This window comes from Bufo gargarizans, chromosome 3, assembly GCF_014858855.1.
Source record: "Bufo gargarizans isolate SCDJY-AF-19 chromosome 3, ASM1485885v1, whole genome shotgun sequence".
NCBI lineage: Eukaryota > Metazoa > Chordata > Amphibia > Anura > Bufonidae > Bufo > Bufo gargarizans.
Genome location: NC_058082.1, coordinates 589,582,752 through 589,609,351, shown reverse-complemented (window position 1 = coordinate 589,609,351; position 26,600 = coordinate 589,582,752). Strand labels below are relative to the sequence as shown.

At 47.3% G+C, this 26,600-nt stretch overlaps 1 protein-coding gene across 5 annotated transcripts in view; it reads left to right on the top strand.

The window, feature by feature from the left end:
- The window catches only part of TTC3 (tetratricopeptide repeat domain 3), a 188,632-nt gene that overhangs the window by 122,193 nt on the left and 39,839 nt on the right, over positions 1-26,600 (top strand). For all 5 annotated transcript variants that reach the window (XM_044284379.1, XM_044284380.1, XM_044284383.1 and 2 more), the window contains 7 exons: positions 1,143-1,412; positions 2,393-2,439; positions 5,266-5,325; positions 6,566-6,639; positions 18,100-18,255; positions 22,188-22,893; positions 24,207-24,272. In XM_044284379.1, the coding sequence (XP_044140314.1) occupies positions 1,143-1,412; positions 2,393-2,439; positions 5,266-5,325; positions 6,566-6,639; positions 18,100-18,255; positions 22,188-22,893; positions 24,207-24,272 (1,379 nt within the window). The remainder of the gene's footprint in view (positions 1-1,142; positions 1,413-2,392; positions 2,440-5,265; positions 5,326-6,565; positions 6,640-18,099; positions 18,256-22,187; positions 22,894-24,206; positions 24,273-26,600) is intronic.

The window sequence follows — 26,600 nt, the reverse complement described above, 5'->3', positions numbered from 1 at the left end:
AGTTTTTTTCCAGTATTGAGCCCCTAGGACGGATCTCAGTGCCGGAAAAGTTTAGCGCAAGTGTGAAAGTAGCCTAATTGTGTCTTACCGTCTTCTACTTATACTATTCACTATGTCCTGCTTTGTCTAAAATTGTTCAAGAAAGTAACGTTCCTTAAAGGGGTTGTCCCATTACTAGAATTCTTACTCTATCCACAAGAGAGGTGTTTGATCAATGGGGCCCGGCCGATTTGGGCCCCTGCTGATCACGAGAATGGGTTCCCTTATTTTACTGGAGCAACATGCACGCTAAAGATAGCTGAGCGCTTGTACTCCATCTCCGGCAGTCCCATAGAGTTGAATGGAGTGGTGAAAGTGTATGCATGCCTGCAACTTCATTCAAGCTCAGAAACACAGGCCCTGTAATTGCAATCAGCTGCATCCCCAGCAGTCAGAATCCTTCTGATCAGTCACTTATTCTCCATCATTGTGATAAGGAATAAAGTTTGTGAAATTGGATAGCCCCTTTAATGGGGTCTTACAGGATTTTTATATTGATGACCTGTCCTCAGAATAGACCATCTATATCAGATTGGTGGTAGTCTGACAGCACGCCCCTTCACCATTTAGCTTCTCTGGCACCAGAACTACACAGCGCCTTAGATTGTGTAGTGGGTGGAACTGGTAACTGCAGCGCTGCTCCCAGTGAAGTGAAGTTTCTGAAGTGAAGCCAGAGGTGTCCTTCAGCTGCTTACTTCTCACTCCCAATTGAACACGCATGTACTCTTAAATCAGGCGTGCATGTGTATGGTGAGCTCAGGTGGTATAGCTATCTGCCAGGTGAGGGCTCAGCTGACATATAAGGTGTGGTCACTTTTTAGTTTGGTTCTCAACTGCACCAGTGTTGCCTCTGTTGACCTGTATGAATAAGGCTACCAGTACCATCAGGCAGGTGGTGATTCACAATTACTTGATTTGCAGAAATTTCTCTGATTGCTTGCAGAAATTCTTTGGCATTATGCAGAAGCAAGCGGATTCAGGTTATGGAGCGGACTTTCAGTCACAGAAATGTCTGCGAAAAACTTTTGTGTTAATAAACCCTTTAGGCTCTATTTATACGTCACATTTTCCCACGACTTTTGATATATTTTTTTATTTTTCAGGTTTGGAAGCTTCTTTAGAATTTCGAGACCGTAATCGAGAACGTCTGAAAAATATTAACCTGGAGACTGTAGTGACTTTATGGAATGAAACCTATGGCAAGAACATAAACTATATGATAACAGACTGCTCCTCCAGCAGCGTGTTTGACTTCCTAACTAGTATGAATATAGATGGGTTCCGGTGTTTCTTATGGCTTCTTGAAGAAAACAAGCATATTACGTCAGAGTGTGGCCTTGAGAAAGAATTAGAAAAATATTTTCAAGAGATGGGTGAGCAGCAATCTGCCCAGTTATTTTTACAGAATAGTTCTCAGCCAGATTTTGGAAGCTGAGGTTCAGATTGTTTTCTACCCTTGAGAAACCTCTTTAAAATTTATCAGTTTGTCCAAAATAAGTCTCGGACTGAACAGGCGGTCTAACTCCCTCTGTGTTCAGCTATGGTCACTTTAAGGGGTTCTCCAGGATATACACATTGATAGCCTATGCTCAGGAGTCGGACCCCAGCCGATCTTTTATTGATTATCAATATGTAATGTCGGTGGGGTTGTGAACTTATGACTGACTAGCAGAACCCCTGCTGCAACTTTAAGGGGTTTGTCCAGGACGATAGTGGCTGCTTTCTTCCAAAAACACCACCTCCCCTGTCCACAGGTTGCGTGAGGTACTGCAGCTCTGCTCCGTTGACTCCAATGGAGCTGAGCTGCAACAGCAGGTACAACACATTGACAGGGGTGGTGCTGTTTTTGGAAGAAAGCAGCTGTGTTTGTATAATCCTGGAAAACCCCTTTAAACTGCCTGTTTGAACAGGGTTCTCCAAGATTTTGTGAAATTTAGCAGGGGGCAGTGTAAAATGAATAAAGAAAAATATAGCCTTACCTTTTAAAATGTTGTGCAATGCCACTCCGATCCCTACTGGCCCTGCTGCGGTCACGTACCATTCATTGTTCCATTGACTGCTGCGGTCAGTCACTGACCTCAACAATGATGTGCATATGTGAACAAGTGACTGCTGAGGCCAGGGATTGTAGACAGTGGATCAGTGAATGTGACTGTGTTACAGGCCCAGCAGGAATCGGAGCAGTATTTAAAAAAAAATGTAATCTGTACCACGCTAATTTTACTGAATCTTTGAGAACTCCGTTAAGTTTACTAAATAATGAAATATGTGAGAGAGAATCTAATTCGCACATCTTCAATATTGCTTTTAACTAAGGAGTTGTAATTCTTTTTATTTATTTTTTCTAATACAGATATACCACGTGGACAAGTACCCAAGCAATCCTTTGAAAATTACAATGTAAGTTAAAGGGACACTACCATCGAATTTCCATCACGTATCTCCCTGTACACATTAGATTATCTGCCAGCCCAGACAGAATTTCAATTGTCAAACCGTGTATTTTACCAATACTTACAATTGAGACATGCCATGCAGACTCAGGAACGGAAGACTCCTCCTTTGACTGTGCACTCCATGCCGGTGATTGATTCAGTGGTGCAGGCCAGATTATCGCGCACGAATATCTCCATGGCTTATGCCAGTCTACTAGATAAAGTAGTACGTGATCCATTAACCAGGCTTAAGACTAAATGGGAGAGGGATGTAGGAGAATTGTCGGAGGGAAAATGGAGGGATGTTTTTGGGGCAGTACCCGCGATATCTGAGTGTGGCACATAGGCGAGCGCAATTATTCCTTATTCATAGGGTATGCAAGAAGCCACGACTCCTGTTTAAGATGGGTCTACGTGCGGACTCTAACTGTCCTAGGTGTGCTGCCCCGCATGCAGACTTGGCTCATGTGTTTTGGTCCTGCACAGAACTGGAGTGTTTCTGGTGTGGAGTGTATAGACAAATAAAAAATAGCTATGGAGTTATTTTACCAAAGACTCCACTGGTGGGGTATCTTGGGTATGTAGAGGACCTAACAACCACCAATGATTCTAAATTAGCAATTTCTAAATTATTGTACATTGCACGTAAATCCATTGCAAAACACTGGATACAGCCGATCTCTCCGACTAAGGCCTCATGCACACGACAGTATTTTTTTCACGGTCCGCAAAAACGGGGTCCGTGATCCGTGACCTTTTTTTCGCCCGTGGGTCTTCCTTGATTTTTGGAGGATCCACGGTCATGAAAAAAAAGTCGTTTTGGTGTCCGCCTGGCCGTGCGGAGCCAAACGGATCCGTCCTGAATTACAATGCAAGTCAATGGGGACGGATCCGTTTGAAGTTGACACAATATGGTGCCATTTCAAACAGATCCGTCCCCATTGACTTTCAATGTAAAGTCTGGAGTTCTTTTATACCATCGGATTGGAGTTTTCTCCAATCCGATGGTATATTTTAACTTGAAGCGTCCCCATCACCATGGGAACGCCTCTGTGTTAGAATATACTGTCAGACTCTGAAAAAGCTTTTATGCAGACGGATCTTCGGATCCGTCTGTATGAAAGTAACCTACGGCCATGGATGCCAATCTTGTGTGCATCCGTGTTCTTTCATGGACCCCTTGACTTGAATGGGTCCGTGAACCGTTGTCCGTCAAAAAAATAGGACAGGTCATATTTTTTTGACGGACAGGAAACACTGATCACGGTCTCGGCTGCAAAACGGTGCATTTTCCGATTTTTCCACGGACCCATTGAAAGTCAATGGGTCCGCGAAAAAAAAAAACGGAAAACGGCACAACGGCCACGGATGCACACAACGGTCGTGTGCATGAGGCCTAAATTGGGGTGGATAAATATGGTCAATCATATGATATCCATAGAGAGTGGCATCTATATTAAAAGAGGCACTGTATAGAAATGTAAGAAGCAATGGCAGGTGTGGCTGGCTGGAGGAAGAGTGTCAGAGATTGATGCATATTTGGAATGGAATGGTCCTAAGGGGATTTGGAAAGTTAAGATGTAAGAGAATTGGAGCATTTTTGTCCATGTCGAGGGAGATGACCACACGGAGAGGGGGAGGTGTGGAGGGAGTTTGGGGGGGACTGGGAGATTTAATAAAGGTTTATTTGATGCAGTGTTATTGACGTGCTGATTTGGATAAAGTATGATTGATTTAACTGTATTGATATCCTATTGTCATATAATGTATGGTTAATCTGAATAATTGGCTGTATGTAAAACCTTTTAATAAAAATGATCTGATTAAAAAAAAAAAGATTATCTGCCAGCTCCACCTAAAATGGTGGGGTTGGCTGACAATACTCTGTCCTTTTAGTTTATCCCTTGTATTAATTACTAATGTCAATGAACAGCAGCTTCTAGGCTTCAGAAACCACTGGAGATCAGCTGTTGCAGCCGATTATTTTAGTAATCAAGTAATCTATTGATTAATCCAAAGATTCATCGAGTACTCTAAGAAAAAGAATGTTCTCCTTTATAAAATGTAATCAGACCCCCCCCCCCACTGTGCCATCAGTCCTCTGTGCCATCAGTCCTCTGTGCCATCAGCTCCCCCCAGTGTCATCAATCCTCTGTGCCATCAGTCCCCAAGTGCGATCAACCCCCCCATCCCATCAATCCTCTGTGCCATCTGTCCTCAATGTTATGAGTCCTCTGTGCCATTGTTACCTCCAATGCCAGCGTGCCCTCAGCGCCCCCAGTGCCACCATCTCCTTCCTAGTCTCCAGCAACCCTTTAATACTTAACTTTCATGTAGGGGCCCCGCTCCACAACTCCTCTGTCTTCTTCTCTGCGCGCTGCACTGTCAGTGGCAGGTCATAGTGCACGTATGTGTCAACTATGTCCTGACGATGTGTCAGGAGTGTAGTGCAATGCGCGGGCCGGCGGATGACCACGGAGTGGTAAGTAGTAGCAAGCGCTTCACTCCCTCTCCGTGGTCACATGACGCAAACAAATCCTTGAGGCTAAAAATTTGCATTTCAAATTACTCGCCCTACAGCTGAAGCCCTGATTCTCCATACGGTTCCAATGCAGTGTCCGCCGAATGTATTACGTTCTGTTCATTTTAAGTGAAATAGTCCTTCCTTTTTCTTGTGGTAAAAGCCTAGTTTGGAGTTGTTGTAATAGAATTATGATGTACTAAGTTCAGTGTTGCATGGCTATTGTATTGGGCTATAAAATTGCCAACTTTCATCTCCTCTTTCCAATAGAATAACTGTATGAACCTTAAAATTAAACAGAAGAAAAAGAAACGGAATCAGCCAGTAAAGGTAATTTTCCTTTCTTTAAAGATCAAGACTATTCATGTATACATATTGGATATATATGTACATTATTCATTTGTACGCTTTAATAAAATAATGATTGAACCGTAAAGATCAAGACTAGTGTTGAGTGAACTTGTGTTTTAAGTTCGGCGTCTAAAGTTCGGGATCAGGTTATCGAAGAATCGCGTTATGGATTCCCCTACCCCGGAATCCATAACTCGATTCTTCGATAACCTGATCCCGAACTTTAGACGCCGAACTTAAAACACAAGTTCGCTCAACACTAATCAAGACATCAGATTCGTTATTGATGATCGCTCATACACTGCAGTCATAAATCTGCTCTAACATAGACTGAATCGGTCCAAATGCATTAGAGAAGTCTGCTGCAAAAAAAATAAAATAAAAAAAGACTCACTTGGGAACTATACATACTTAAATTTGTGTGTGTGTGTGGGGGGGTCTTGTGCAGGCTGATCTTAAAGGGTTTCTGTCATCAGAAAATCGTTATGTAGTTGGCTGACATTAGCGATGTGCTAATGTCAGCTGAACATAACTCTATGACTTATATCTCCCTGCCTGCGCCGTTCGCGCTAAATAATGACTTTTATAATATGCAAATGAGCCTCTAGGTGCTAGTGGGGCGTTGCTGCAGCACCTAGAGGCTCAGTCCTCTCACCGTTTGGCACGCCCTTGTGAAAGTAATTGACATCCTCGGTCTCTTCAGTGCCCCGCAAATCCTGCACCGTCCATTTGAGTGAAGGATGGCAGCAGGCGAGCGTCCTTCACTCATTGTGTCTGCGCCTAATACTAAAATGGATGGCACGGGATTTGCGGGGCACGGAGGAGACCGAGGATGTCAATCACCTTTACAAGGGCGTGCCAAACGGTAAGAGGACGGAGCCTCTAGGACAGGTGCTGCAGCAACGCCCTACTAGCACCTAGAGGCTCATTTGCTTATTATAAAAGTCATTATTTAGCACGAACGGTGGCAGGCAGGGAGATACAAGTCATACAGTTATGTTCTGCTGACATTAGCACATCGCTTATGTCAGCCAGCTACATAACGATTTTTCTGATGACAGAAACCCTTTAAAATTAGCTTTGGGTTATGCATTCAATTCTGTCCATTTCTATAGCATTCGGTCAAAGTCAGACTGGAGCTAATCTAATTAACATTTGTGGTTTTTGGTGTCTGACGTCTTGTGTGCTTATTTTATTAACACAATCTCTTGATTTTTAGCCAACTTACACGCTGTCGGGGGCGGTCAGTACTAGATCACCGGATGAGGATATTTTTACTGAAGAGAATACTTTGTAAGTCTGTTTTCTATGATGTTCTAGATCAGTCCTAGAAAAATCCAAGCGGACAACCTGGTGTTGCTTCATGTATTAAAGGGGTTATCCCATGACTAATGTAAAAAATGAAATTCAGACATCATATAGTACATGCCATCTTTCTTTCTTTTCATATAGTACATGACCTCTTTCTAAAATAGCTAGAACCAGCCCTGTACCTCACATGGATCCAGAGATCTCCACATTCATTGCTCTGTTAGATTTATATCAAGCTGACAGCTCAAGGGAAGTGTCTTTTCTGCTGCAGCTAAGGGGCGTGTCCATGCTCACCCTATCACAGCTCAGGAGGCAGATTAAGGATGAAACTGAGCATGTGCGACCATCTCAGTGAGCAGGTCAAGGAAAAAAGAAAAAGAAAAGTGCCCCTTGCTAAATTTTCAATTACATGCAGTTACAATTTTCTAATCCAGGTGCTGATGGGAAAACTGTAGAATATTTTTCATGGGACAACCCCTTTAAGTGGCCTGATGCGCCCACCTTTTTATGTGTACAAGGAGCTGGATGTCATAGCTGATGACATGCAGCTCCATCTGTCACTGCAGAAGCGCTAAGGACAGAAGGAGCACCCATTGGGTGTCATATAATGGCAACAGGCTGCTTTCATGTAGCTTATTGCCTGCAGGTGGCGCTTTGGAGGAGAGATTTGGTGTGAGTATTGGTGATAAGGGCAAAAACGTATAATAATTAGGCCCCTTTCACACGAGCGAGTATTCCGTGCGGGTGCGATACGCGAGTTGAACGCATTGCACCCGCACTGAATCCTGACCCATTCATTTCTATGGGGCTGTTCACATGAGCGGTGATTTTCACGCATCACTTATGCGTTGCGTAAAAATCGCAGCATGCTCTATATTGTGCGTTGAGGTGCGATAATCCACGCAAAGCAGGCCCCATAGAAGTGAATGGGGTTGCGTGAAAATCGCAAGCATCCGCAAGCAAGTGCGGATGCGGTGCGATTTTCACGCATGGGTTCTAGGTGACAGTCTATTCACTGTATTATTTTCCCTTATAACATGGTTATAAGGGAAAATAATAGCATTCTGACTACAGAATGCATAGTATAATAGTGCTGGAAGGGTTAAAAAAATAAAAAAGTTAACTCACCTTTATCCTCTTGTTCGCGTAGTTCGTTCCCGGTCTGTTCTTTGCTAGCTGTGGGCTTGGGCTGAAGGACCTGTGGTGATTTCAGATCACATGCTCCATCACCATGGTGATGGACCATGTGATTGGAGCATGTGATCTGACGTCACCACAGGTCATTCAGCCCAAGCCCACAGCTAGCAAAGAACAGACCGGGAACAAACTACGCGAACAAGAGGATAAGGTGAGTTAACTTTTTTATTTTTTTAACCCTTCCACCAGTATTATACTATGCATTCTGTAGTCAGAATGCTATTATTTTCCCTTATAACCATGTTATAAGGGAAAATAATACAATCTTCAGAACATCAATCCCAAGCCCGAACTTCTGTGAAGAAGTTCGGGTTTGGGTACCAAACATGCACGATTTTTCTCACGCGAGTGCAAAACGCATGACAATGTTTTGCACTCGCGCGGAAAAATCGTGCATTTTCCCGCAACGCACCCGCCTCTTATCCGGGCAAAAAACATGACGCCCGTGTGAAAGAGGCCTTAGCCAGAAAGCAGACAGATATACAGGCCACATAGCAGCAAGACTGATAGTATTATACAGCATCCAAGTCTAGTCCAGGTAAGATAATTGTCTGCCTTCCTGGTGGTCTTGGTTAGCAAATGTTTGTGTCGGCATCCCTAGTGATCTAGGTCAAGGAAAGGGTTAAAGTCAATATTTCTGTGGTCTAGGGCAGTCAAAAGGTTAAAGGGAACCTGGCAGCAGGTTTGAGTCATAGAAACTGCCCACATATGCCTATGAAGCTCCAGAAGTGACTCTTGATCCATTTTTGTAACTTGTAAATTCGCAGAATATAAATTTTTAGACTTGTTCCGGTCATATGCAAATTAACCATTTGAAGTCAAGGAAGCCGTCACTTTCCTCATCGAAGTCAAGGTTTCCCACGCAACAACCACCTTCTGCATCTTAACCTTCTCTAGACCAGAAGATTTTCATGAGAGCAGGGGATGACAGATACTGTGGGCAGTTTCTATGACCTAAACCTGCTGAGAGGTTTTCTTTAATGTCCACATACCTGGTAGTCTAGGCCATTGATGGGTTCAATGGAAAATTCCCTGGTGGTCTAGGCCAGTGTTTCCCAACCAGTGTTCCTCCAGCTGTAGCAAAACTACAACTCCCAGCATGCCCGGACAGCCTTTGGCTGTGCAAACATGCTAGTAGTTGTAGTTTTGCAACAGCTGGAGGCACACTGGTTGGGAAACACTGGTCTAGGCCAGGGGTAGGCAACCTCCGGCTCTCCAGCTGTTGTGAAACTACAACTCCCAGTATGCATACTTGCTCTGCTCTTCTAAGAACTCTCATAGAAATGAATGGAGCATGCTGGGAATTGTAGTTTCACAACAGCTGGAGAGCCGCAGGTTGCTGATCCCTGGTCTAGGCCATTGATGGGTTCAATTGAAAATTCCCTGGTGGTCTAGGGCATTGATTAAGTTTAATATAAGGCCTCTTTAACATGAGCGTGACCGATTAGCTCAGGATGCGTTCAGTCAAACTCTTACCATTTTGCAAGCAAGTTCAGTCAGTTTTGTCTGTGATTTCGTTCAGCTGTTCAGTTTTTTCTGCGTGGGTGCAATGTGTTTTGATGCGTTTTTCACGCGTGTGATAAAAAAAAAACTGAAGGTTTGCGAACAACATCTCTTAGCAAACATCAGTGAAAAACGCATCGCACCCGCACTTGCTTCCAGATGAAATGCGTTTTTCACTGAAGCCCCGTTCACTTCTATTGGGCCAGGGCGTAAATATAGAAGATGCTGCGTTTTTCACTTAATGCAAAACTGATGTGTGAAACAAAAGGGTCATGTACACAGCCATTGAAATGAATTGGTCAGGATTCAGTGTGGGTGCTATGCGTTCTCATCACGCATTGCACCCGCATGGAAAACTCGCTCGTGTGAAAGAGGCCTAAGGATCCCTGGTAGTCTAAGGCAGTGAATAGGTAAATGTAATGATGGTTAAGTTACAGTTGTGTTCAAAATAATAGCAGTCAGACATCACTAACCTGATCAATCACTGTTTTTGATAGAAATGCTATTTCTACATGGCAAATAATTTACTAACAAGTGTAGTAGAGTGATAGAAATCCAACAGTCATGGCATGCATGCTGCTGATTCTCTGTAATTCAATCACCCATTGAAATAGGCATGTTCAAAATAATAGCAGTGTGGAGTTCAATGACTGAGGTCATTCATTCTTTGAAAACCAGGTGGCAATTATTGCTCTTTGAGGAAGAAAGACAGCGAATGTTGTATATGCTGGTTACAGTACATTTCTCTCTGAAATTCTGAGGAAAATGGGTTGTTCCAGGCATTGTTCAGAAGAACAGCGTACCTTGATGAAAAAGTTGATTGGAGAGGGGAAAACATATAAAGAAGTGTAGAAAATGATAGGCTACTCAGCTAAAATGCTTTAAAATGGCAACCAAAACCTGAAAGAGGTGGAATAAAGCGAAAAACTACCATTCGAATGGATAGAAGAATAGCCAAAATGGCAAGGACTCGGCCAACTATCGGCTCCAGGAAGATCAAAGAAGGTCTAAAGTTAGGCCCCATGCACAGGGCCGTTGTTCACAGCTGTGTGCGGGCCATGGAACCGCGGCCTGGATCCCTCCTGAGAGCAGGAGCGCACGGCGTCACTGGTTGCTATGACGCCGTGCGCTCCCTGCTGCCGCCGCCGCAATACAGTAACGCACTGGTATGATCTATACCAGTGTATTACTGTACTGTGCCGGCAGCAAGGGAGCGCACGGCGTCATAGCAACCAGTGACGCCGTGCGCTCCTGCTCTCAGGAGGGATCCAGGCCGCGGTTCCACGGCCCGCACACGGCTGTGAACAACGGCCGTGTGCATGGGGCCTTACCTGTGAGTACTGTTACAATTAGAAGACGCCCATGTGAAGCCAAGCTATCTGCAAGAAGCCCCCGCAAAGTCCAACTGTTGAAAAAGACATGTGCTGAAGAGGTTACAATTTGCCAAAGAGCACATTGACGGCCTAAAGAGACATTTCTCGCCCATTTTCCTTGGGGGACACAGACCTTGGGTATAGCTCAGCTCCCTAGGAGGCGTGACACTAAGTAAAACTGTTAAGCCCCTCCTCCATCAGCTATACCCTCAGCCTGGAGATAGAGGCTACCAGTTTTAGCTTAGTGTCCAAGGAGGCAAGACACTCCCTGCTACTGCAGGGCTGTTTTCTCCTTGTTATTTTTACTTTTTCTTCTAATTTTGTTATTTTATTTTTTCCTAGGGATACCAGAGACGCATTAGACCTCTCTGCTCTCCCGGGGTTGAGCTGCGCCAGTGCCAACTTATCTGCACTGCTGCCTCCCCCACAGAAGCAATAGGAGGATCTGGGCAGCAATGACTCCCCTACATCCCGCCAGCTAGGGGGTCGCCCGCACGCCAAGCCCCTCTTCCAGCTTCCTGCCACTGCGGTGCCAGTGGCTGAAGGGGCGACCCTGCTGGAAAGGACTGAGGGTGAAGACGTCGGACGGTGAGATGGCTATTCCAGCCCATACCCCGTCCCTATCTGCAGCATCTACCCCTCTGGGTAAGGGGGGCACCCGTGGTCGCTCATTCTGAGCGCTCATCTGCAGGACAATGCAGCACAGCAGCATCCTCAGCACCCCCACGCCGTTCCCCCCCACGCTGCTATCTTTCTCCCCCCCCTCCCCCTCATTCAGGGCTGACTCCATTTTTCTCTTCTCTCTCTCCCCCTTCCCGCCGAGAACGGGGGGCGGGGCTTAGCGGTCCCGGTAGGGGGCGGGGCTTACGCGCGCGTCATTTTGGGGGCGGAGCTACGTTCTCCTTCACAGGAGACATTTCAAGCGCTGGAGGGGGCGGAGCTTGTTCCCCGTGCTTTCTGCTGAGGTTTCCCGCGCTTCCTCACTCCTGACAGGAAGCTGGGACACGGTGGGGGACTCTAACCTCCTGTGTACATCGCTCGGCTTCTGTGGGCGCTCTCTGCTGCTCTCTGCTGCTCACTGCTGTTCACTGCTTCTCTGCTGCTGCTGATCTGGGCCATCTCCTGACGTTCTTCTGAGGCACTGGTAGGACAGTTAACCCTCTCCTAACCCTCCTGGTCATAGCTGCTATAACCCTTTGTGGTCTCTATATTAGAGTACAACCACACTTCAGCATGTCAGATCCCACAGGTGCCCCCAAACCCTGGTACCATGCCTGTACCGCCTGTAAGGAACTTTTTCCGCGTGGGCAATCTGAGCCGCATTGCCTTGCATGTCAGGCCCCGGTGCAGGGCCCGCTTCCCGCTGCGCCCCCCGGTGCCTCTGAACCCCCTGACTGGGCTAGGTCTCTGTCTCAGGCGGTGGAAAGCCTTACACACGTAGTGGGCCGTCTCGTGGATAGACCGCCTCTCCCGCAGGCTGCCACAATCCCTGTCGCACCCGCTGGGACTACCGTTTCTGCCGACCCCACTGGTTCCCTGCCTCGCAGCGAATCTTCCAGGGCCCGGCATACTCAGAAACGTTCAAGGGTTGAGCGCACATCTTCTCCAGATGCTTCGCTCTCTCCGCCATGCGTGCGAGCTCAGTCAAGTCTATTCTCTCAAAGGGATACGCTTTCTGAGGGAGAACTGGCGGATTCGGACGTGGACATGGACTCAGAGCTTCCGTCCAAATTGGCGTCCGCGGTGGGGCATCTTGTCACTAGCATCCGTGATACCTTTCAGCTACACGATGACCCCCCCAGCTCTGAACAGGCCGGCGTGTCCTTTCTCCGCCCCAAACAGGCCTCCAAGGTTTTTCCCATACTCGCTGATTTTTCTTCTGTGGTATCCAAGGCTTGGACTCGGCCTAACGTCCGCTTTATTACACCCAAAAAGCTGGACATTTGTTATCCCTTTCCAGCGGATTCTGTGACCACGTGGACATCCCCGCCTAAGGTTGATCCTCCCGTGGCTCGCCTGTCCAAAAGCACTACTATTCCTGTACAGGACGGATCTTCCCTCCAGTCTGTTGAGGACCGTCGTACGGAATCCCTCTCCAAGGCCATATTTACTGCCTCTGGTTCGGCCCTTAGACCGGTCTTTGCCTCCGCCTGGGTTGGCAAAACGGTCTCTGAATGGGGTTTGCAACTGGAACGGGAGTTAGGGTCGGACGTCCCTGTTCAGGACCTCCGTTCCTTAGCCCAACTAATTGTTCAGGCCGGAAAATTCGTCTGTGAGGCCTCCCTTGATGCGGGTGCCCTCATTGCCCGTTCCTCTGCCCTGGCAGTTTCTGTCAGGAGGGAACTCTGGCTGAAGGTTTGGGCGGCGGACGCCGCTTCCAAACGCTCTTTGGCCGGCCTACCATTCACGGGTTCCCGCCTGTTCGGAACCCGTCTGGACGAACTTATATCAGAGGCCACGGGTGGGAAGAGTACTCACCTCCCCCAGTCCAGGCCAATGGGCGCCCCCCGTGGTCGCCCTGGTTCGTCCCGTTTTCGGTCCTTTCGCAAGCCCACCGGGTCTAGACCCGCGGCCAGTTCTTCTTCCTCTGGCCCAGCCCAGGATAGACGCAAGAAGCCGTTTTTTCGGACGCAACCTACCTGGCGCAAGTCCCAGCCTGCATGGGCTCCCACAGGCCAGCAGCCCTCTGCCTGAAGGTGCGCCCCCACCCACCCGGGTGGGGGGCCGCCTTCTCCTATTCAGGAACGTATGGCGGGCCCACATCTCAGACGCATGGGCGCTCGAGATTGTATCTTGCGGATACAAAATCGAATTTGCGTCCATTCCGCCAGACCGTTTCTTCCGATCCCGTCCTCCGCGAGATCCCGTACGAGTGGCCGCCTTCTTCGCGGCCATTCACTCTCTAATGGACAAGGGTGTCGTCGCCCCCGTGCCTCCGACGGAAAGGTTCAGGGGGTTCTACTCTAACCTCTTTGTGGTTCCCAAGAAGGAAGGCTCAGTGCGTCCGATCTTGGACCTAAAACGCCTGAACCGTTTTCTCCGACTGCAGAGATTCCGGATGGAGTCTCTCAGGTCCGCAGTGGCCTCCCTGGAAAGAGGGGATTTCATGGCCTCAATCGACATTCAGGATGCATACCTCCACGTTCCGGTTGCTCCATGTCATCACCGCTTCCTGCGCTTCGCGGTGGGGGACGATCACTTCCAATTCGTCGCCCTTCCCTTTGGTCTGGCGACGGCTCCTCGAGTGTTCACCAAGGTCCTGGCCCCTGTCTTGGCCCTTCTACGTTCAAGAAGTGTTTTTCTTCTCCCATACTTGGACGACATCCTGGTCAAGGCACCCTCCTTCTCTCAGACATCCCGCAGTGTGGAACTCACTCCGGAGACCCTGACGCGGTTCGGTTGGATTATCAACCACCCCAAATCTTCCCTTACCCCCTCCAGACGGCTGATCTTCCTGGGGATGCTCCTGGATACAGAGTTGGCGGAGGTCCGCCTTCCGTCGGACAAGCGTCTGGCCCTTCGCGGGTCGGTTCGCAGTCTCCTCCGTCATCACCGCCCTTCCCTCAGATCCGGCATGCGGTTGTTGGGAAAGATGGTTGCCTGTTTCGAAGCGGTGCCGTTCGCACAATTCCGATCCCGCACCTTTCAGAGGGCAATTCTGTCGGCCTGGGACAAATCACCGAGGAGTCTGGACAGGACCTTTCTTCTGCCTCCCCTGGCTCGGGCTTCCCTCGGCTGGTGGTTGCATATCCCTCTAAGGGGGAAGTCCTTCCTTCCACTGAACTGGCTGGTGATTACCACAGATGCCAGCTTACGGGGGTGGGGGGGGGTTTTCCCTCCCCGGTCCGTCCAGGGCGTTTGGTCTCTATCGGAGTCCAGACTTCCAATCAATATTCTGGAACTGAGGGCGATTCTTCTGTCCCTCAGACACTGGACCCATCTGCTGAGGGGCCACCCTGTTCGGATCCAATCGGACAATGCCACGGCTGTGGCATACATAAACCATCAGGGAGGCACTCGCAGCGCTGCAGCGATGCAAGAGGTGACCCTCATTCTCCTCTGGGCGGAGACGCACGTGCCGGCCTTATCTGCGATTTACATCCCGGGGGTGGACAACTGGGCGGCGGATTTCCTCAGCCGGTCCACCATCGACCCGGGAGAATGGTCCCTGCACCCAGAGGTGTTCGAAGCCCTTTGTCTTCGCTGGGGTCGCCCCGACGTGGACCTCATGGCCTCCAAATTCAACCACAAGGTCCCCCTATACCTGGCCAGGGCACGGGACCCGAAGGCATACGGCGCCGACGCGCTCGTCCTTCCGTGGCGCGAATTCTCCCTTCTGTACGTCTTTCCTCCTTTTCCCCTCCTGCCACGGGTTCTTCGGAGGATCGCGGCAGAGGGCGTCCCCGCGATTCTAATCGCCCCGGATTGGCCCCGCCGGTCTTGGTACGCCGACCTAATGTTGCTGTTGGCAGACGCACCGTGGCCACTGCCCTCCAGGGAAGACCTTCTCTCTCAGGGACCGATCTTCCACGAGCATTTAGGCTCGCTACGTTTGACGGCGTGGCTATTGAGACCGCCGTCTTAACGCGACGGGGTTTCTCCGCGGACGTAGTCCGCACCATGATCCGGGCTCGTAAGCCCGTATCCTCTAGGATCTACTATCGGGTTTGGAGGTCCTATCTGGGGTTCTGTGAGTCCCGGAGCATCCCACCTCTCCGGTTTTCTCTTCCCACAATCCTGTCCTTCCTCCAGTCGGGTCTGGACCTGGGGCTGTGCCTCAGTTCTCTGAAGGGTCAGATTTCGGCGCTGTCTATTCTTCTCCAGCGTCCCCTGGCCCCTCTAGGGCCAATTAAGACCTTTTTACAAGGGGTGGCTCACTCTGTTCCGCCGTGCCGCCCTCCAGTTCCTTCCTGGGACCTGAATGTGGTGCTCTCGTCGCTCCAATCAGCCCCCTTCGAGCCTTTACGGGAGGTCTCCCTTCGCCTTCTGTCCTGCAAGGTCATCTTTCTTGTGGCCGTCACGTCTCTCCGACGGGTGTCGGAGTTAGCGGCTCTTTCTTGCTCCGAACCTTTCCTGATCTTCCACCAGGATAAGGTTGTGCTTCGGCCTGTCCCGACTTTCCTGCCAAAGGTGGTCTCCGCCTTTCACATCAATGAGGACATCGTCCTTCCGTCGCTCTGTCCCTCTCCTTCCCACCCCAGAGAACGGGAACTGCACCGTCTGGATGTGGTCAGGGCGTTGAGGATTTACTTGGAGGTCACCGGGTCCTTTCGGCGCACGGACTCCCTGTTTGTGGTTCCGGAGGGTTCGCGCAAAGGGTTGGCGGTCTCCAAGGTGGCTATTGCCCGTTTCATTAAACTGGCGGTGTCTGAGGCTTATCGAGCCAAGGGCAGACCTCCGCCTTTCGGCGTCACTGCTCATTCCACCAGAGCAGTCGGAGCTTCCTGGGCGCAGAGGCATCGGGCCTCGGCTGAACAGTTGTGCAAAGCAGCCACTTGGTCCTCTCTGCACACTTTCACAAAGTTCTATAGGGTGCATACGCATGCATCAGCGGATGCTGCTTTGGGCCGCCTGGTTTTGCAGGCAGCGGTTTCCTGATGCTCTGGTGGTGTTCCGCCTTGGGTTTGTGGTCCCTCCCTTCTTGGACTGCTCTTGAACGTCCCAAGGTCTGTGTCCCCCAAGGAAAATGGGCGAGAAAAGGAGATTTTTGTATAACTTACCAGTTAAATCTCTTTCTCGCTCTTCCTTGGGGGACACAGCACCCACCCTTCTGTGTTTGGTTACAGGGTTATGGTCTGGCGCCCCGTTGGGTTGCTGGCTGGTTGTTTCCGTTATTGGTTGTTATCCTTTCACTACTTGGACACGCAACTGGTAGCCTCTATCTCCAGGCTGAGGGTATAGCTGATGGAGGAGGGTCTTAACAGTTTTACTTAGTGTCACGCCTCCTAGGGAGCTGAGCTATACCCAAGGTCTGTGTCCCCCAAGGAAGAGCGAGAAAGAGATTTAACTGGTAAGTTATACAAAAATCTCCTTTTTGTGGACTGCTGAAAGTAAGATTGTTCTTCTTGGGTCTACTGGCCGGAGACAGTTTGTCAGACGACCCCCAAACACTGAATTCATGCCACAGTACACTGTGAAGACAGTGAAGCATGGTGGACAAGCATCATGATATGGGGATGTTTCTCATACTACAGTGTTGGGCCTATTTATCGCATACCAGGGATCATGGATCAGTTTGAATACATCAGAATACTTGAAGAGGTCATGCTGCCTTATGCTGAAGAGGAAATGCCCTTGAAATGGGTGTTCCAACAAGACAACGACCCCAAATGCACCAGTAAACGTGCAACATCTTGGTTCCAGACCAACAAGATTTACGTTATGGAGCGGCCAGCCCAATCCCCGGATCTTAAAGGGGTATTATCATCTTAATGATCACTGTTAAATCTGCCCACCCCTTAGAAAAAAATAAACCTATACTTACCTGACTGTTGTCTTCCGTCTCCCCTGGTTACGGCCACCACTCTTCTCAGGAATCGCGGTGGCCGCGCGTGCGCAGATGTCTTCTTTTCTTCTCCCGGGCGGCCGCTCGCTGTACTGAACGCGCACGCCGAGTCTGCGCATGCGCCCTGGTGACTTCTTCCTGGCAAGTATACTAATACTGGCCAGGAAGAAGTCACCAGGGCGCATGCGCGGACTCGGCGTGCGCGTTCAGTACAGCGCCCGGCCGGGAGAAGACATCAATGAAGATGGAGCCCGCCCCCTGCCGAAACCAGGAAGTGGACGGCGCGCCGGGAGCAGGTAAGTATAAAACCGCGTCTTGAGTAAACCCCTTTAATCCAATAGAAAACTTGTGGGGTGACATCAAAAATGCAGTTTCTGAGGCAAAACCAAGAAATAGAGAAGAACTGTGGAATGTGGTCCAATCCTCCTGGGCTGGAATACCTGTCCACAGGGGCCAGAAGGCGGTGACTCCGAGCAACACAGACGTTCAACAGTTCTCAGAAACAGCGGTTGTACAACTAAATATTAGTGAAGTGATTCAAAGAAAAGCAAAATCTTCAAACATTTCTCAGGTTATATAGTGAATGTTTGAGTTTGTAAAAAAGAATATAAACTGCTATTTTTTTGAACAGTCAGATATTCCCTTTTCTTCCTTTTTTTTTTTTTTTTTTTTGAGGAACAACACAAATTTGATATATTTTTCTGATTTGGAAAAGAATGTCCCAATGCATTTGTGTGTATGAAAATAAAAGCTATTGGAAGAATTTTGAGCTTTATTCACTTTTTTAAACACACTGCTATTATTTTGAACACAACTGTACATACCTGTGTTATAAAATCTTACAAGTGTATTTTATGTATTCAGAAGCCTTCTGGACCCCAACGAACCATTTTTGATTCCTGAATCCTTGCGTAGTGATGTAGATGAGTTTGAAGCCCTCTATGAGCTGGGTTTACTTAGCGACAGTGAGCCGGAGCTGGTGGATAATTTCTTAGACCCGATCCAGGAAACCCTTTATGAGTAAGTATTTTTCAAACATTTGTAACTGATTAGGCTAAGGCTTGTGTCTGACGACATGAAGATAGCGATGTCCAATTGTGATCTCATGCTTGTCAGTGGTGTGGGATGCAGCATGCTCAATTTTTTAGACTTTGCTATCCTATAACACAGGTGAAGTCTTATGCAACTGATGCTGATTTAAAGTTTTTATTTATTTATTTTTTCCAGCCAAAAGTCATGTTTTTGGTTGCATAAAGTTTCCAAGACTTGTAGCCACAGCCTTAAACACCAGTCAACTGAAAAAATAATGTTTTAGAGCTGGTATAACAGCACAAATTATATATAATACGAATTACATACTTTTGGCATAGTTTTAACCAGCGCAGCTGATAAAATTAGCAAATAGTGGCAGACAACCACAATAGCACTATGTAAATATTGTAACATTTTTTTTTAAGTATTCAAATTTGTAACTGCTCCAAAATTCCTCAGTTGAAAGCTGCCTCTGCCCCCAAGACATCAGTGTTATAGACAGAAACATAAAGAAGCTATGAGCAGTGAAAAGACAAGTAGTAAAAAATTCTCATCCGTAGGTCCAAAATTGCCATTTTGAGGTTTTTCATTAATAGGCTAAAGTGGAATCAACCATGTCCCTTACACTGCCTTACTTGGGGACAGCATAGGACAAATGGCTGAGATGGAGTTTTCTATAATTTTTCACAGTATGTCATTTGCTGACAGGACTCAAAGGAATCTTGTAAGTCTTTCACACTGGCGTTTTGGTTTCCGTTTATGAGATCCGTTCAGGGCTCTCACAAGTGGTCTAAAACGGATCAGTTTTGCCCTAATCCATTCTGAATGGTTAAGGATCCGCTCAGAATGCATCAGTTTGCCTCAATTCCACTCTGGAGGCGGACACCAAAACGCTGGTTTCCGCCTGACGATGCGAAGGCAAACGGATCCATCCTGACACACAATGTAAGTCAGTGGGGACGGATCAGTTTTCACTGACAATGCAAAACTGATCCGCCCCCCATTGACTTTCAATGGTTGTTCAAGACGGATCAGTTTGGCCAATGTTAAAGATAATACAAATGGATCCGTTCCGAACAGTTGCATGCGGTTGTATTATCGGTGCAGATCCATGATGGATCCGCACCAAACACGAGTCTGAAAGTAGCCCAAGTCCTGCTTTTCCCACCCACCCAGAAAAGTAACCTGCTTTCCCTGCCCACTCACAAAGGAAACCTGGGAGTCCTGCTTTCCCCACCCACACAGGAAATAAACCTGCGAGTCCTGCTTTCCTCACCCACACAGGAAATAAACCTGCGAGTCCTGCTTTCCTCACCCACACAGGAAATAAACCTGCGAGTCCTGCTTTCCTCACCCACACAGGAAATAAACCTTCGAGTCCTGCTTTCCTCACCCACACAGGAAATAAACCTTCGAGTCCTGCTTTCCTCACCCACACAGGAAATAAACCTGCGAGTCCTGCTTTCCTCACCCACACAGGAAATAAACCTGCGAGTCCTGCTTTCCTCACCCACACAGGAAATAAACCTGCGAGTCCTGCTTTCCTCACCCACACAGGAAATAAACCTGCGAGTCCTGCTTTCCTCACCCACACAGGAAATAAACCTGCGAGTCCTGCTTTCCTCACCCACACAGGAAATAAACCTGCGAGTCCTGCTTTCCTCACCCACACAGGAAATAAACCTGCGAGTCCTGCTTTCCTCACCCACACAGGAAATAAACCTGCGAGTCCTGCTTTCCTCACCCACACAGGAAATAAACCTGCGAGTCCTGCTTTCCTCACCCACACAGGAAATAAACCTGCGAGTCCTGCTTTCCTCACCCACACAGGAAATAATCCTGCGAGTCCTGCTTTCCTCACCCACACAGGAAATAATCCTGCGAGTCCTGCTTTCCTCACCCACACAGGAAATAGTCCTGCGAGTCCTGCTTTCCTCACCCACACAGGAAATAAACCTGCGAGTCCTGCTTTCCTCACCCACACAGGAAATAAACCTGCGAGTCCTGCTTTCCTCACCCACACAGGAAATAATCCTGCGAGTCCTGCTTTCCTCACCCACACAGGAAATAATCCTGCGAGTCCTGCTTTCCTCACCCACACAGGAAATAATCCTGCGAGTCCTGCTTTCCTCACCCACACAGGAAATAATCCTGCGAGTCCTGCTTTCCTCACCCACACAGGAAATAATCCTGCGAGTCCTGCTTTCCTCACCCACACAGGAAATAAACCTGCGAGTCCTGCTTTCCTCACCCACACAGGAAATAAACCTGCGAGTCCTGCTTTCCTCACCCACACAGGAAATAAACCTGCGAGTCCTGCTTTCCCCAGCCACTCACAAAGGAAGCCTTTGAGTCCTGCTCCCCCCTGCCCACACTAAAAGCTTGTCCTGAATCCTGTATCCCTTGCTCGGAGGAAGGGCCTCTGAGTCCGGAATCCCCTGCCCACACACTGATTGACAGTTAATCCTAAATTTGTTGGCAGGGAATGCTGTCAATCACTGAGTGGTCAGAGGGTCGTCTCACAGGCTTCACTGTCAACATAGGAGTCAATACAGATCCCTTTAAAATGATGATTCTGTTTTTGGGACAGTGGCTAATTGCAGAAAATCTCCTTTTTTTTCCCTTTAGTAAATTTGCTCTAGGGCTGGGCGATTCGCTCTTTTACTGTCTGACAATTTTTTTTTTTTCTGTGTAGTCAAATCAGTCCCTGCTGCCCACACTAATAATCCTGGCGTGCACTGCAGAGACTAAAGGGGTATTCCCATCTTAGACAATGAGGACATATTGCTATTATATGCTCCCGTTGTCTGATGGGTGCAAGTCTGAGGTGGGACCTGCACCTATCTCATAAACTGAGCCGGCATATACTGTCGATATGCTCCCATTGTTTGAGATGGGAATATCCCTTTAAGAGACCTGGCCCAGGTCAGAGGGACAAAAAAATAAAATAAATACAACTCCCTCCATGGCTTGGATAGTGCGCATGAGCAGAACCTTCCCTGCGGCTTTCTTTGAACTGCACAACTTTATGCATGCAGCATACAACATGGCTGAGCTGGTCCAGGTCTCAGTCACGAGCAGCATGCAGTCCCCACCTGCAAGTGGACATATCGGAACCTCTGCAGCAGCTGGAAATAGTGCGGCCTGGGCTGATCCAGCAGCAGACAGCTAGACAAGAGAGAGCTCAAGACGCTGGAACAGCTGGGAGAGTTCTCAGCTTGTAAGGTGAAAAAACTAGCAAGAAAAAATTATTCTATAATTGTCCATAAAGTGGAAATAATTTAAAGGTTTTTTTTTTCTCTTTTTTTGCCTTAAAGAGGACATGTCAACACTTCCGACATGCCTGTTTTAGTAAATAATTGTATTCCACATGAAAGGACAATTCTGGAGCATATCTTCTTGTGTCTTTGTTTTTCAGTTCTTCTTGTATTCTAGCTAGAAGTGTTTGGATAAAGGTACAGAATGGCGTTACTATTTGGGGGGGGGTGTCCCTGCACAGTCTGGCATTATCCAATCAATTCTGCCAGTCGCAGGCTATGCTGGGACACGCCTCCAGCTAGTACCACCTATCGGTACCGTTATCCATAAATCTGTAGTAGCAATAAGAGACAAATGGCATAACATAGAATCGTAAGAAATTTTTATTACATGGGGGGATGTAAGCAGCTGCTAATACAAACTTGTCAGGAGAAGCGAACGGTCCTCTTTAAAAGGGTTATGTCACTTCAGCAAATGCACTGCAATGTATAATGTGATGGGAAAAATGCCAGCAATAGAAGCAATATGGACAATCCCAATACATTAGTAAGTGCCTTGAAATAACTTTCTCTACATGATAAATGGCATTTTCTGAAATGAGACAACCCCTTTAATCACCCAGCCCTAATTGCCTTAAATTTTTTTTGTATTTTACTTTTTAGGTACTTCTATCAGATTTTAGATGAATACGGTCCTTTGAAACCAGACGATGAACGTTTAATTAGAGAATATAAAGATTTTCCGGAAGAAACTCAGAGGATGGTGGAAGCGGCCGGCAGTCTTAAGAACTTCCTGTTGCAGTCGGACGAGTTTACCATTGTGGACGACATGATTGCGCTATCAGCTACCTATGATAATCCCTTTAGAGAAGATCAAGCGAATTATCCACTAAATCCCACAGCCGAGGAATTCACCCCATGCTTTACTACCCTTGCATTTAATAATGTACAGTCACATGGTGCTGCCGGCCACGATTATATGTCTGCCAACTCCGGTGCCACTGTCTCTTATAGTGACTTAGATTTAAATTATCGGAAATTTGCCAAACCGTTTAACAGTCCCCACTTTAGTACTTTACCTGATGCAGATTTTGGCCTGACTGGGAATCACTCTTTTGAACATCCTGTCCTAGATGAAGATTTGGATGAAATACATGACTACACTAGCAATGACTCATCTAGTATGTATGATTATTACGAAGATGACGATGATGATGATGACTATGATGATGATACAGTTCCTGAACCAAATACTGATAAAAGCCAAGATAAATTATGTGTAGAAGAATCAGACCAGTTGAATTCTATGGTCTCCTCGAAGAATGAAATACGAAATAAAAATATTCAGACTGCTATAGTATCTGTGCAGGTAAGACTATGCTGCTACATACATGTGTATATTGGGGCGAGTCATTTTGATAAACACTTGTAGATTTCAGGGCATTGTAAGGAACATTAACTATAGAAAATACCCCCCCAAAAAAGTATTCTAGCACATCCTTCTTTAAAGAGGTATTCCCGTCTGAGACGATGGGTGTATATTTCTGGGATATGCCCCCATTGTCTGACAGGTGCAGGTAACACCTCTGGGAGAGCAGCTGCACAAGCGTGGCCCCCCTCTGTACACTGATATGGGAGTTCAGAGCGCTGAGCGGCCATTTCCTGCAGTCTCATAGCAGTGAATGGAGAGGTGGTCACATGTGGTCACATGTGGTCATGGCTTGCTGTACATTCACCGCTATGGGACTGCTGGAAATATCTCAAATATCAAATGCAAATATCTCACCAGAAAACAAGTAGTCGAACAGCATATGCAAACACAATGGTTAAGGGTCCTTGCAGACGAGCGTTGGTCACGATGCGAGTCCGCAGCGCAGCTCGTGGTCTGAACTCCCAGCGCTGCCTAGGGTCACATAGCATTATATTGATTTATGATGCTATATAACCCTTACTGTTCTGGAATGTATTGGATAACACTGGCAGAATATTATGTCAGTGTTATCCAATACATTACAGAACTGTAAGGGTTACATAGAATTATAAATTAATATAATGCTATGTGACCCCTGGCAGCGCTGGGAGTTCAGGCCGAGTGCTGCGCTGCGGACTCGCAGCGTGACCAACGCTCGTCTGCAAGGGCCCTAAGAAATAGGATTTTCTTATACAGTTAGGGTCCATTCACACATCTGTGCATGTTTTGCGGATCCGTGGTTCCGCAAAACACTGACATCGGCGATGTGCGTTCCACATTTTGCGGACCGCACATCGCCGGCACTTAATAGAAAATGCCTATTCTTGTCCGCAATTGCGGACAAGAATAGGACATGTTCTATTTTTTTTCGGGATCGGAATTGCGGACCCGGAAGTGGAATGGGTCCGCAATTGCGGACGTGTGAATGGACCCTTACTGTGAAGATTCAGCTCCTGACACGTTCCCTTTCATCACTGGTGCCCATAGGGTCTGCGCTTAAACCAGGCCTCTGTGGTACAGGCCCTTTGGCTTAATAGTGAACTATTGGAGGAGAACCAGCTGTCTCTGGGCACAGTCATAAGTGTATAATTTAATATGGAAGAAATAATCTGTTTTCAGAAACATTTTATTGTAATTGCCGTAGAATAGCAGGAATGTGAAAAATGTCCTTCGTTTACAGAAGTTTTTGCTAGTTTCTTTTGTTATTCCAGGTGGACATAGATTATTCTCACCATGAAGTTAATACTGAACCCTTCCAGCCCTTCGAGACACAGCAGGTAACTCCTGTTTAATGGCCAAAGTTTTCATCTTCCATGTATGTTAGGCCAGACTTCGAGGTGGGAACTTGTAACACAACTGCACAAAGAGACAAAACTTTATTTCCAGGGGCCAACACGTGATTGTATCAAAGATTTTTCCAGAATAAATATTAGAGTAAAACGTCCTGAATACTTCTGCAGGTGACCGTATGTCAGAAGTACATCGCTAGTACTTTATGGAGATCAGCCATACAGTGGGATACTTCTGGGTAATGTTCTGCACATACAGAAGCAAACACTGTGAAGAGAGCCTCAGGACTATTTTACAGTACCGGGTTTTTTTTTTTGGTGCCGTTTTGCGGGCCGTTTTTTGTGTTCCGTATACGGAACCATTCATTTCAATGGTTCCTCAAAAAAAACCAAATGCATTCCGTTCCGTTGAAAGATAGAACATGTCCTGTTATTGCCCTCAAATCGCGTTTTGTGGCTCTATTCAAGTCAATGGGTCTGCAAAAAAAACGGAACACATACAGAAATGCATCCGTATGTCTTCTGTATCCGTTCCGTTTTTGCGGAACCATCTATTGAAAATGTTATGCCCAGACCAATTTTTTCTATGTAATTACTGTATACTGTATATGTAATACGGAAACACAACGGATCCGTGAAAAACGGATTGCAAAACACTTAAATAGCCATACGGTAGTGTGAAAGAGGCCTTAAAGGGAATCTGTTGTCAACTTTATGCTGCCCTTACTGAGAGCAGCATAAAATAGTAACAGAAATGCTGATCTCAGCGATGTGTCACTCATGAGCTAAGAGTAAGTGGTTGCTGAGAACCAGCATCATAATCACTGCAGCCCAGGCCTTGAATCTACCTGAGAAGAGTCCTGGTCAGTCATAATCTCCTGCTCTCCTGTCCATCTGCTGATGACTGGCAGTTCTCTCCTAGAGAGAAAACTCGGTAGAAGACGGTCAGTCATCAGCAGATGGACAGGAGAGCAGGAATTCATGAATAACCAGGACTCTTCTCAGGAGGCCGGGACTCTTTTCCAGGCCCAGTCTGCAATGATTTATGATGTTGGTTCTCGGCAACCACTTACTTTAAACTTATAAATGACAGACCGCTGAAATCAACTCACCTGCCTCTACTTTATTCTGCTGTTAGTATGGGCAGCATAAAGTTGATGACAGGTTCCCTTTAAGTGAACGCCACGTGACCTGTGCCTGCGTTACATGGCTGACGTCATCTTGCATGCATTTACAAGAGACTGATCCATGCCATTGGAGCATGCAGAGGTGGGGTAACTGACCGTTACCTTTCCTGATGCTCCCGCTGAGCAAACCTATTGGGAGAGGGGAGAAAGCTGCTGCCAGAATCTTCTTTAATTTTATTTAGTCTCCTCTCCCTGCTAACCCAAGGATTGAGTGCTTAAAATCCAGGGCCTGATCTTTTTTTTTTTTTGTCTTCTAACATGAGCCGTCTAAGGAAAGTTGGAAAGGCCACCGTACACATTAGACAGTGGGCCAAGATCTGCCGTTTTGTCTGGTACACAGTAAGGGTCCATTCACACGTCCGCAAATGGGTCCGCACCCGTTCCGTAATTTTGCAGAACAGGTGCGGACCCATTCATTCTCTATGGGCCCTGACGTGAAGCGGAGAGCACACTAAGTTCTCTCTGCTTCCGCATTTGCGGAACGCGGCCCAGAACTTCCGCAGCTCCGCAAAATATAGAACATGTCCTATTCTTGTCCGCAGCTGCAGACAAGAATAGGCATTTCTATAGGGGGTGCCGGCCGGGTCTGTTGCGGATCCGCAGCACACCACGAACGTGTGAATAGACCCTAATGTGTATGGCCAGCTTTACAAGCAACATCTCTGGCAGAATGTGCTTTCTAATGTATGTTATCTGAGTAGTCATGTTGTAATGGCACTTTTCAGGAGTCTTTAACTTCCCCTCGCAAAATTATCTGACCGTAATGATGGCGGCCCGTATGATTAGGTCTCAGTCTCTTTATAAAGCGCATCCTCTAGCGGTGTGGGGGGCTTATCAGATGACCCCCAATAACTTTTATGCGACAAGCTCTTTGCGAGTCTGGTTGTGAATTGTTTCATGTCATTTAATACAGAGCTGTGCAGATGGCTCCCTAATATCATTAACTAAATCTAATTGGCAACATTGTAGAGTTTGTAAAGAGGGAACGCTCCACTAATGATTAACTGGCCGGGATGACAAAGCTGCAACATTACAGATATTGTATGAAATACAGTGGACTATGACCCAGCAAAGTAGACTGTATAGCTGGACAGGGAAGACGCAAGCTGCTGAGTAACACGATAGAGGT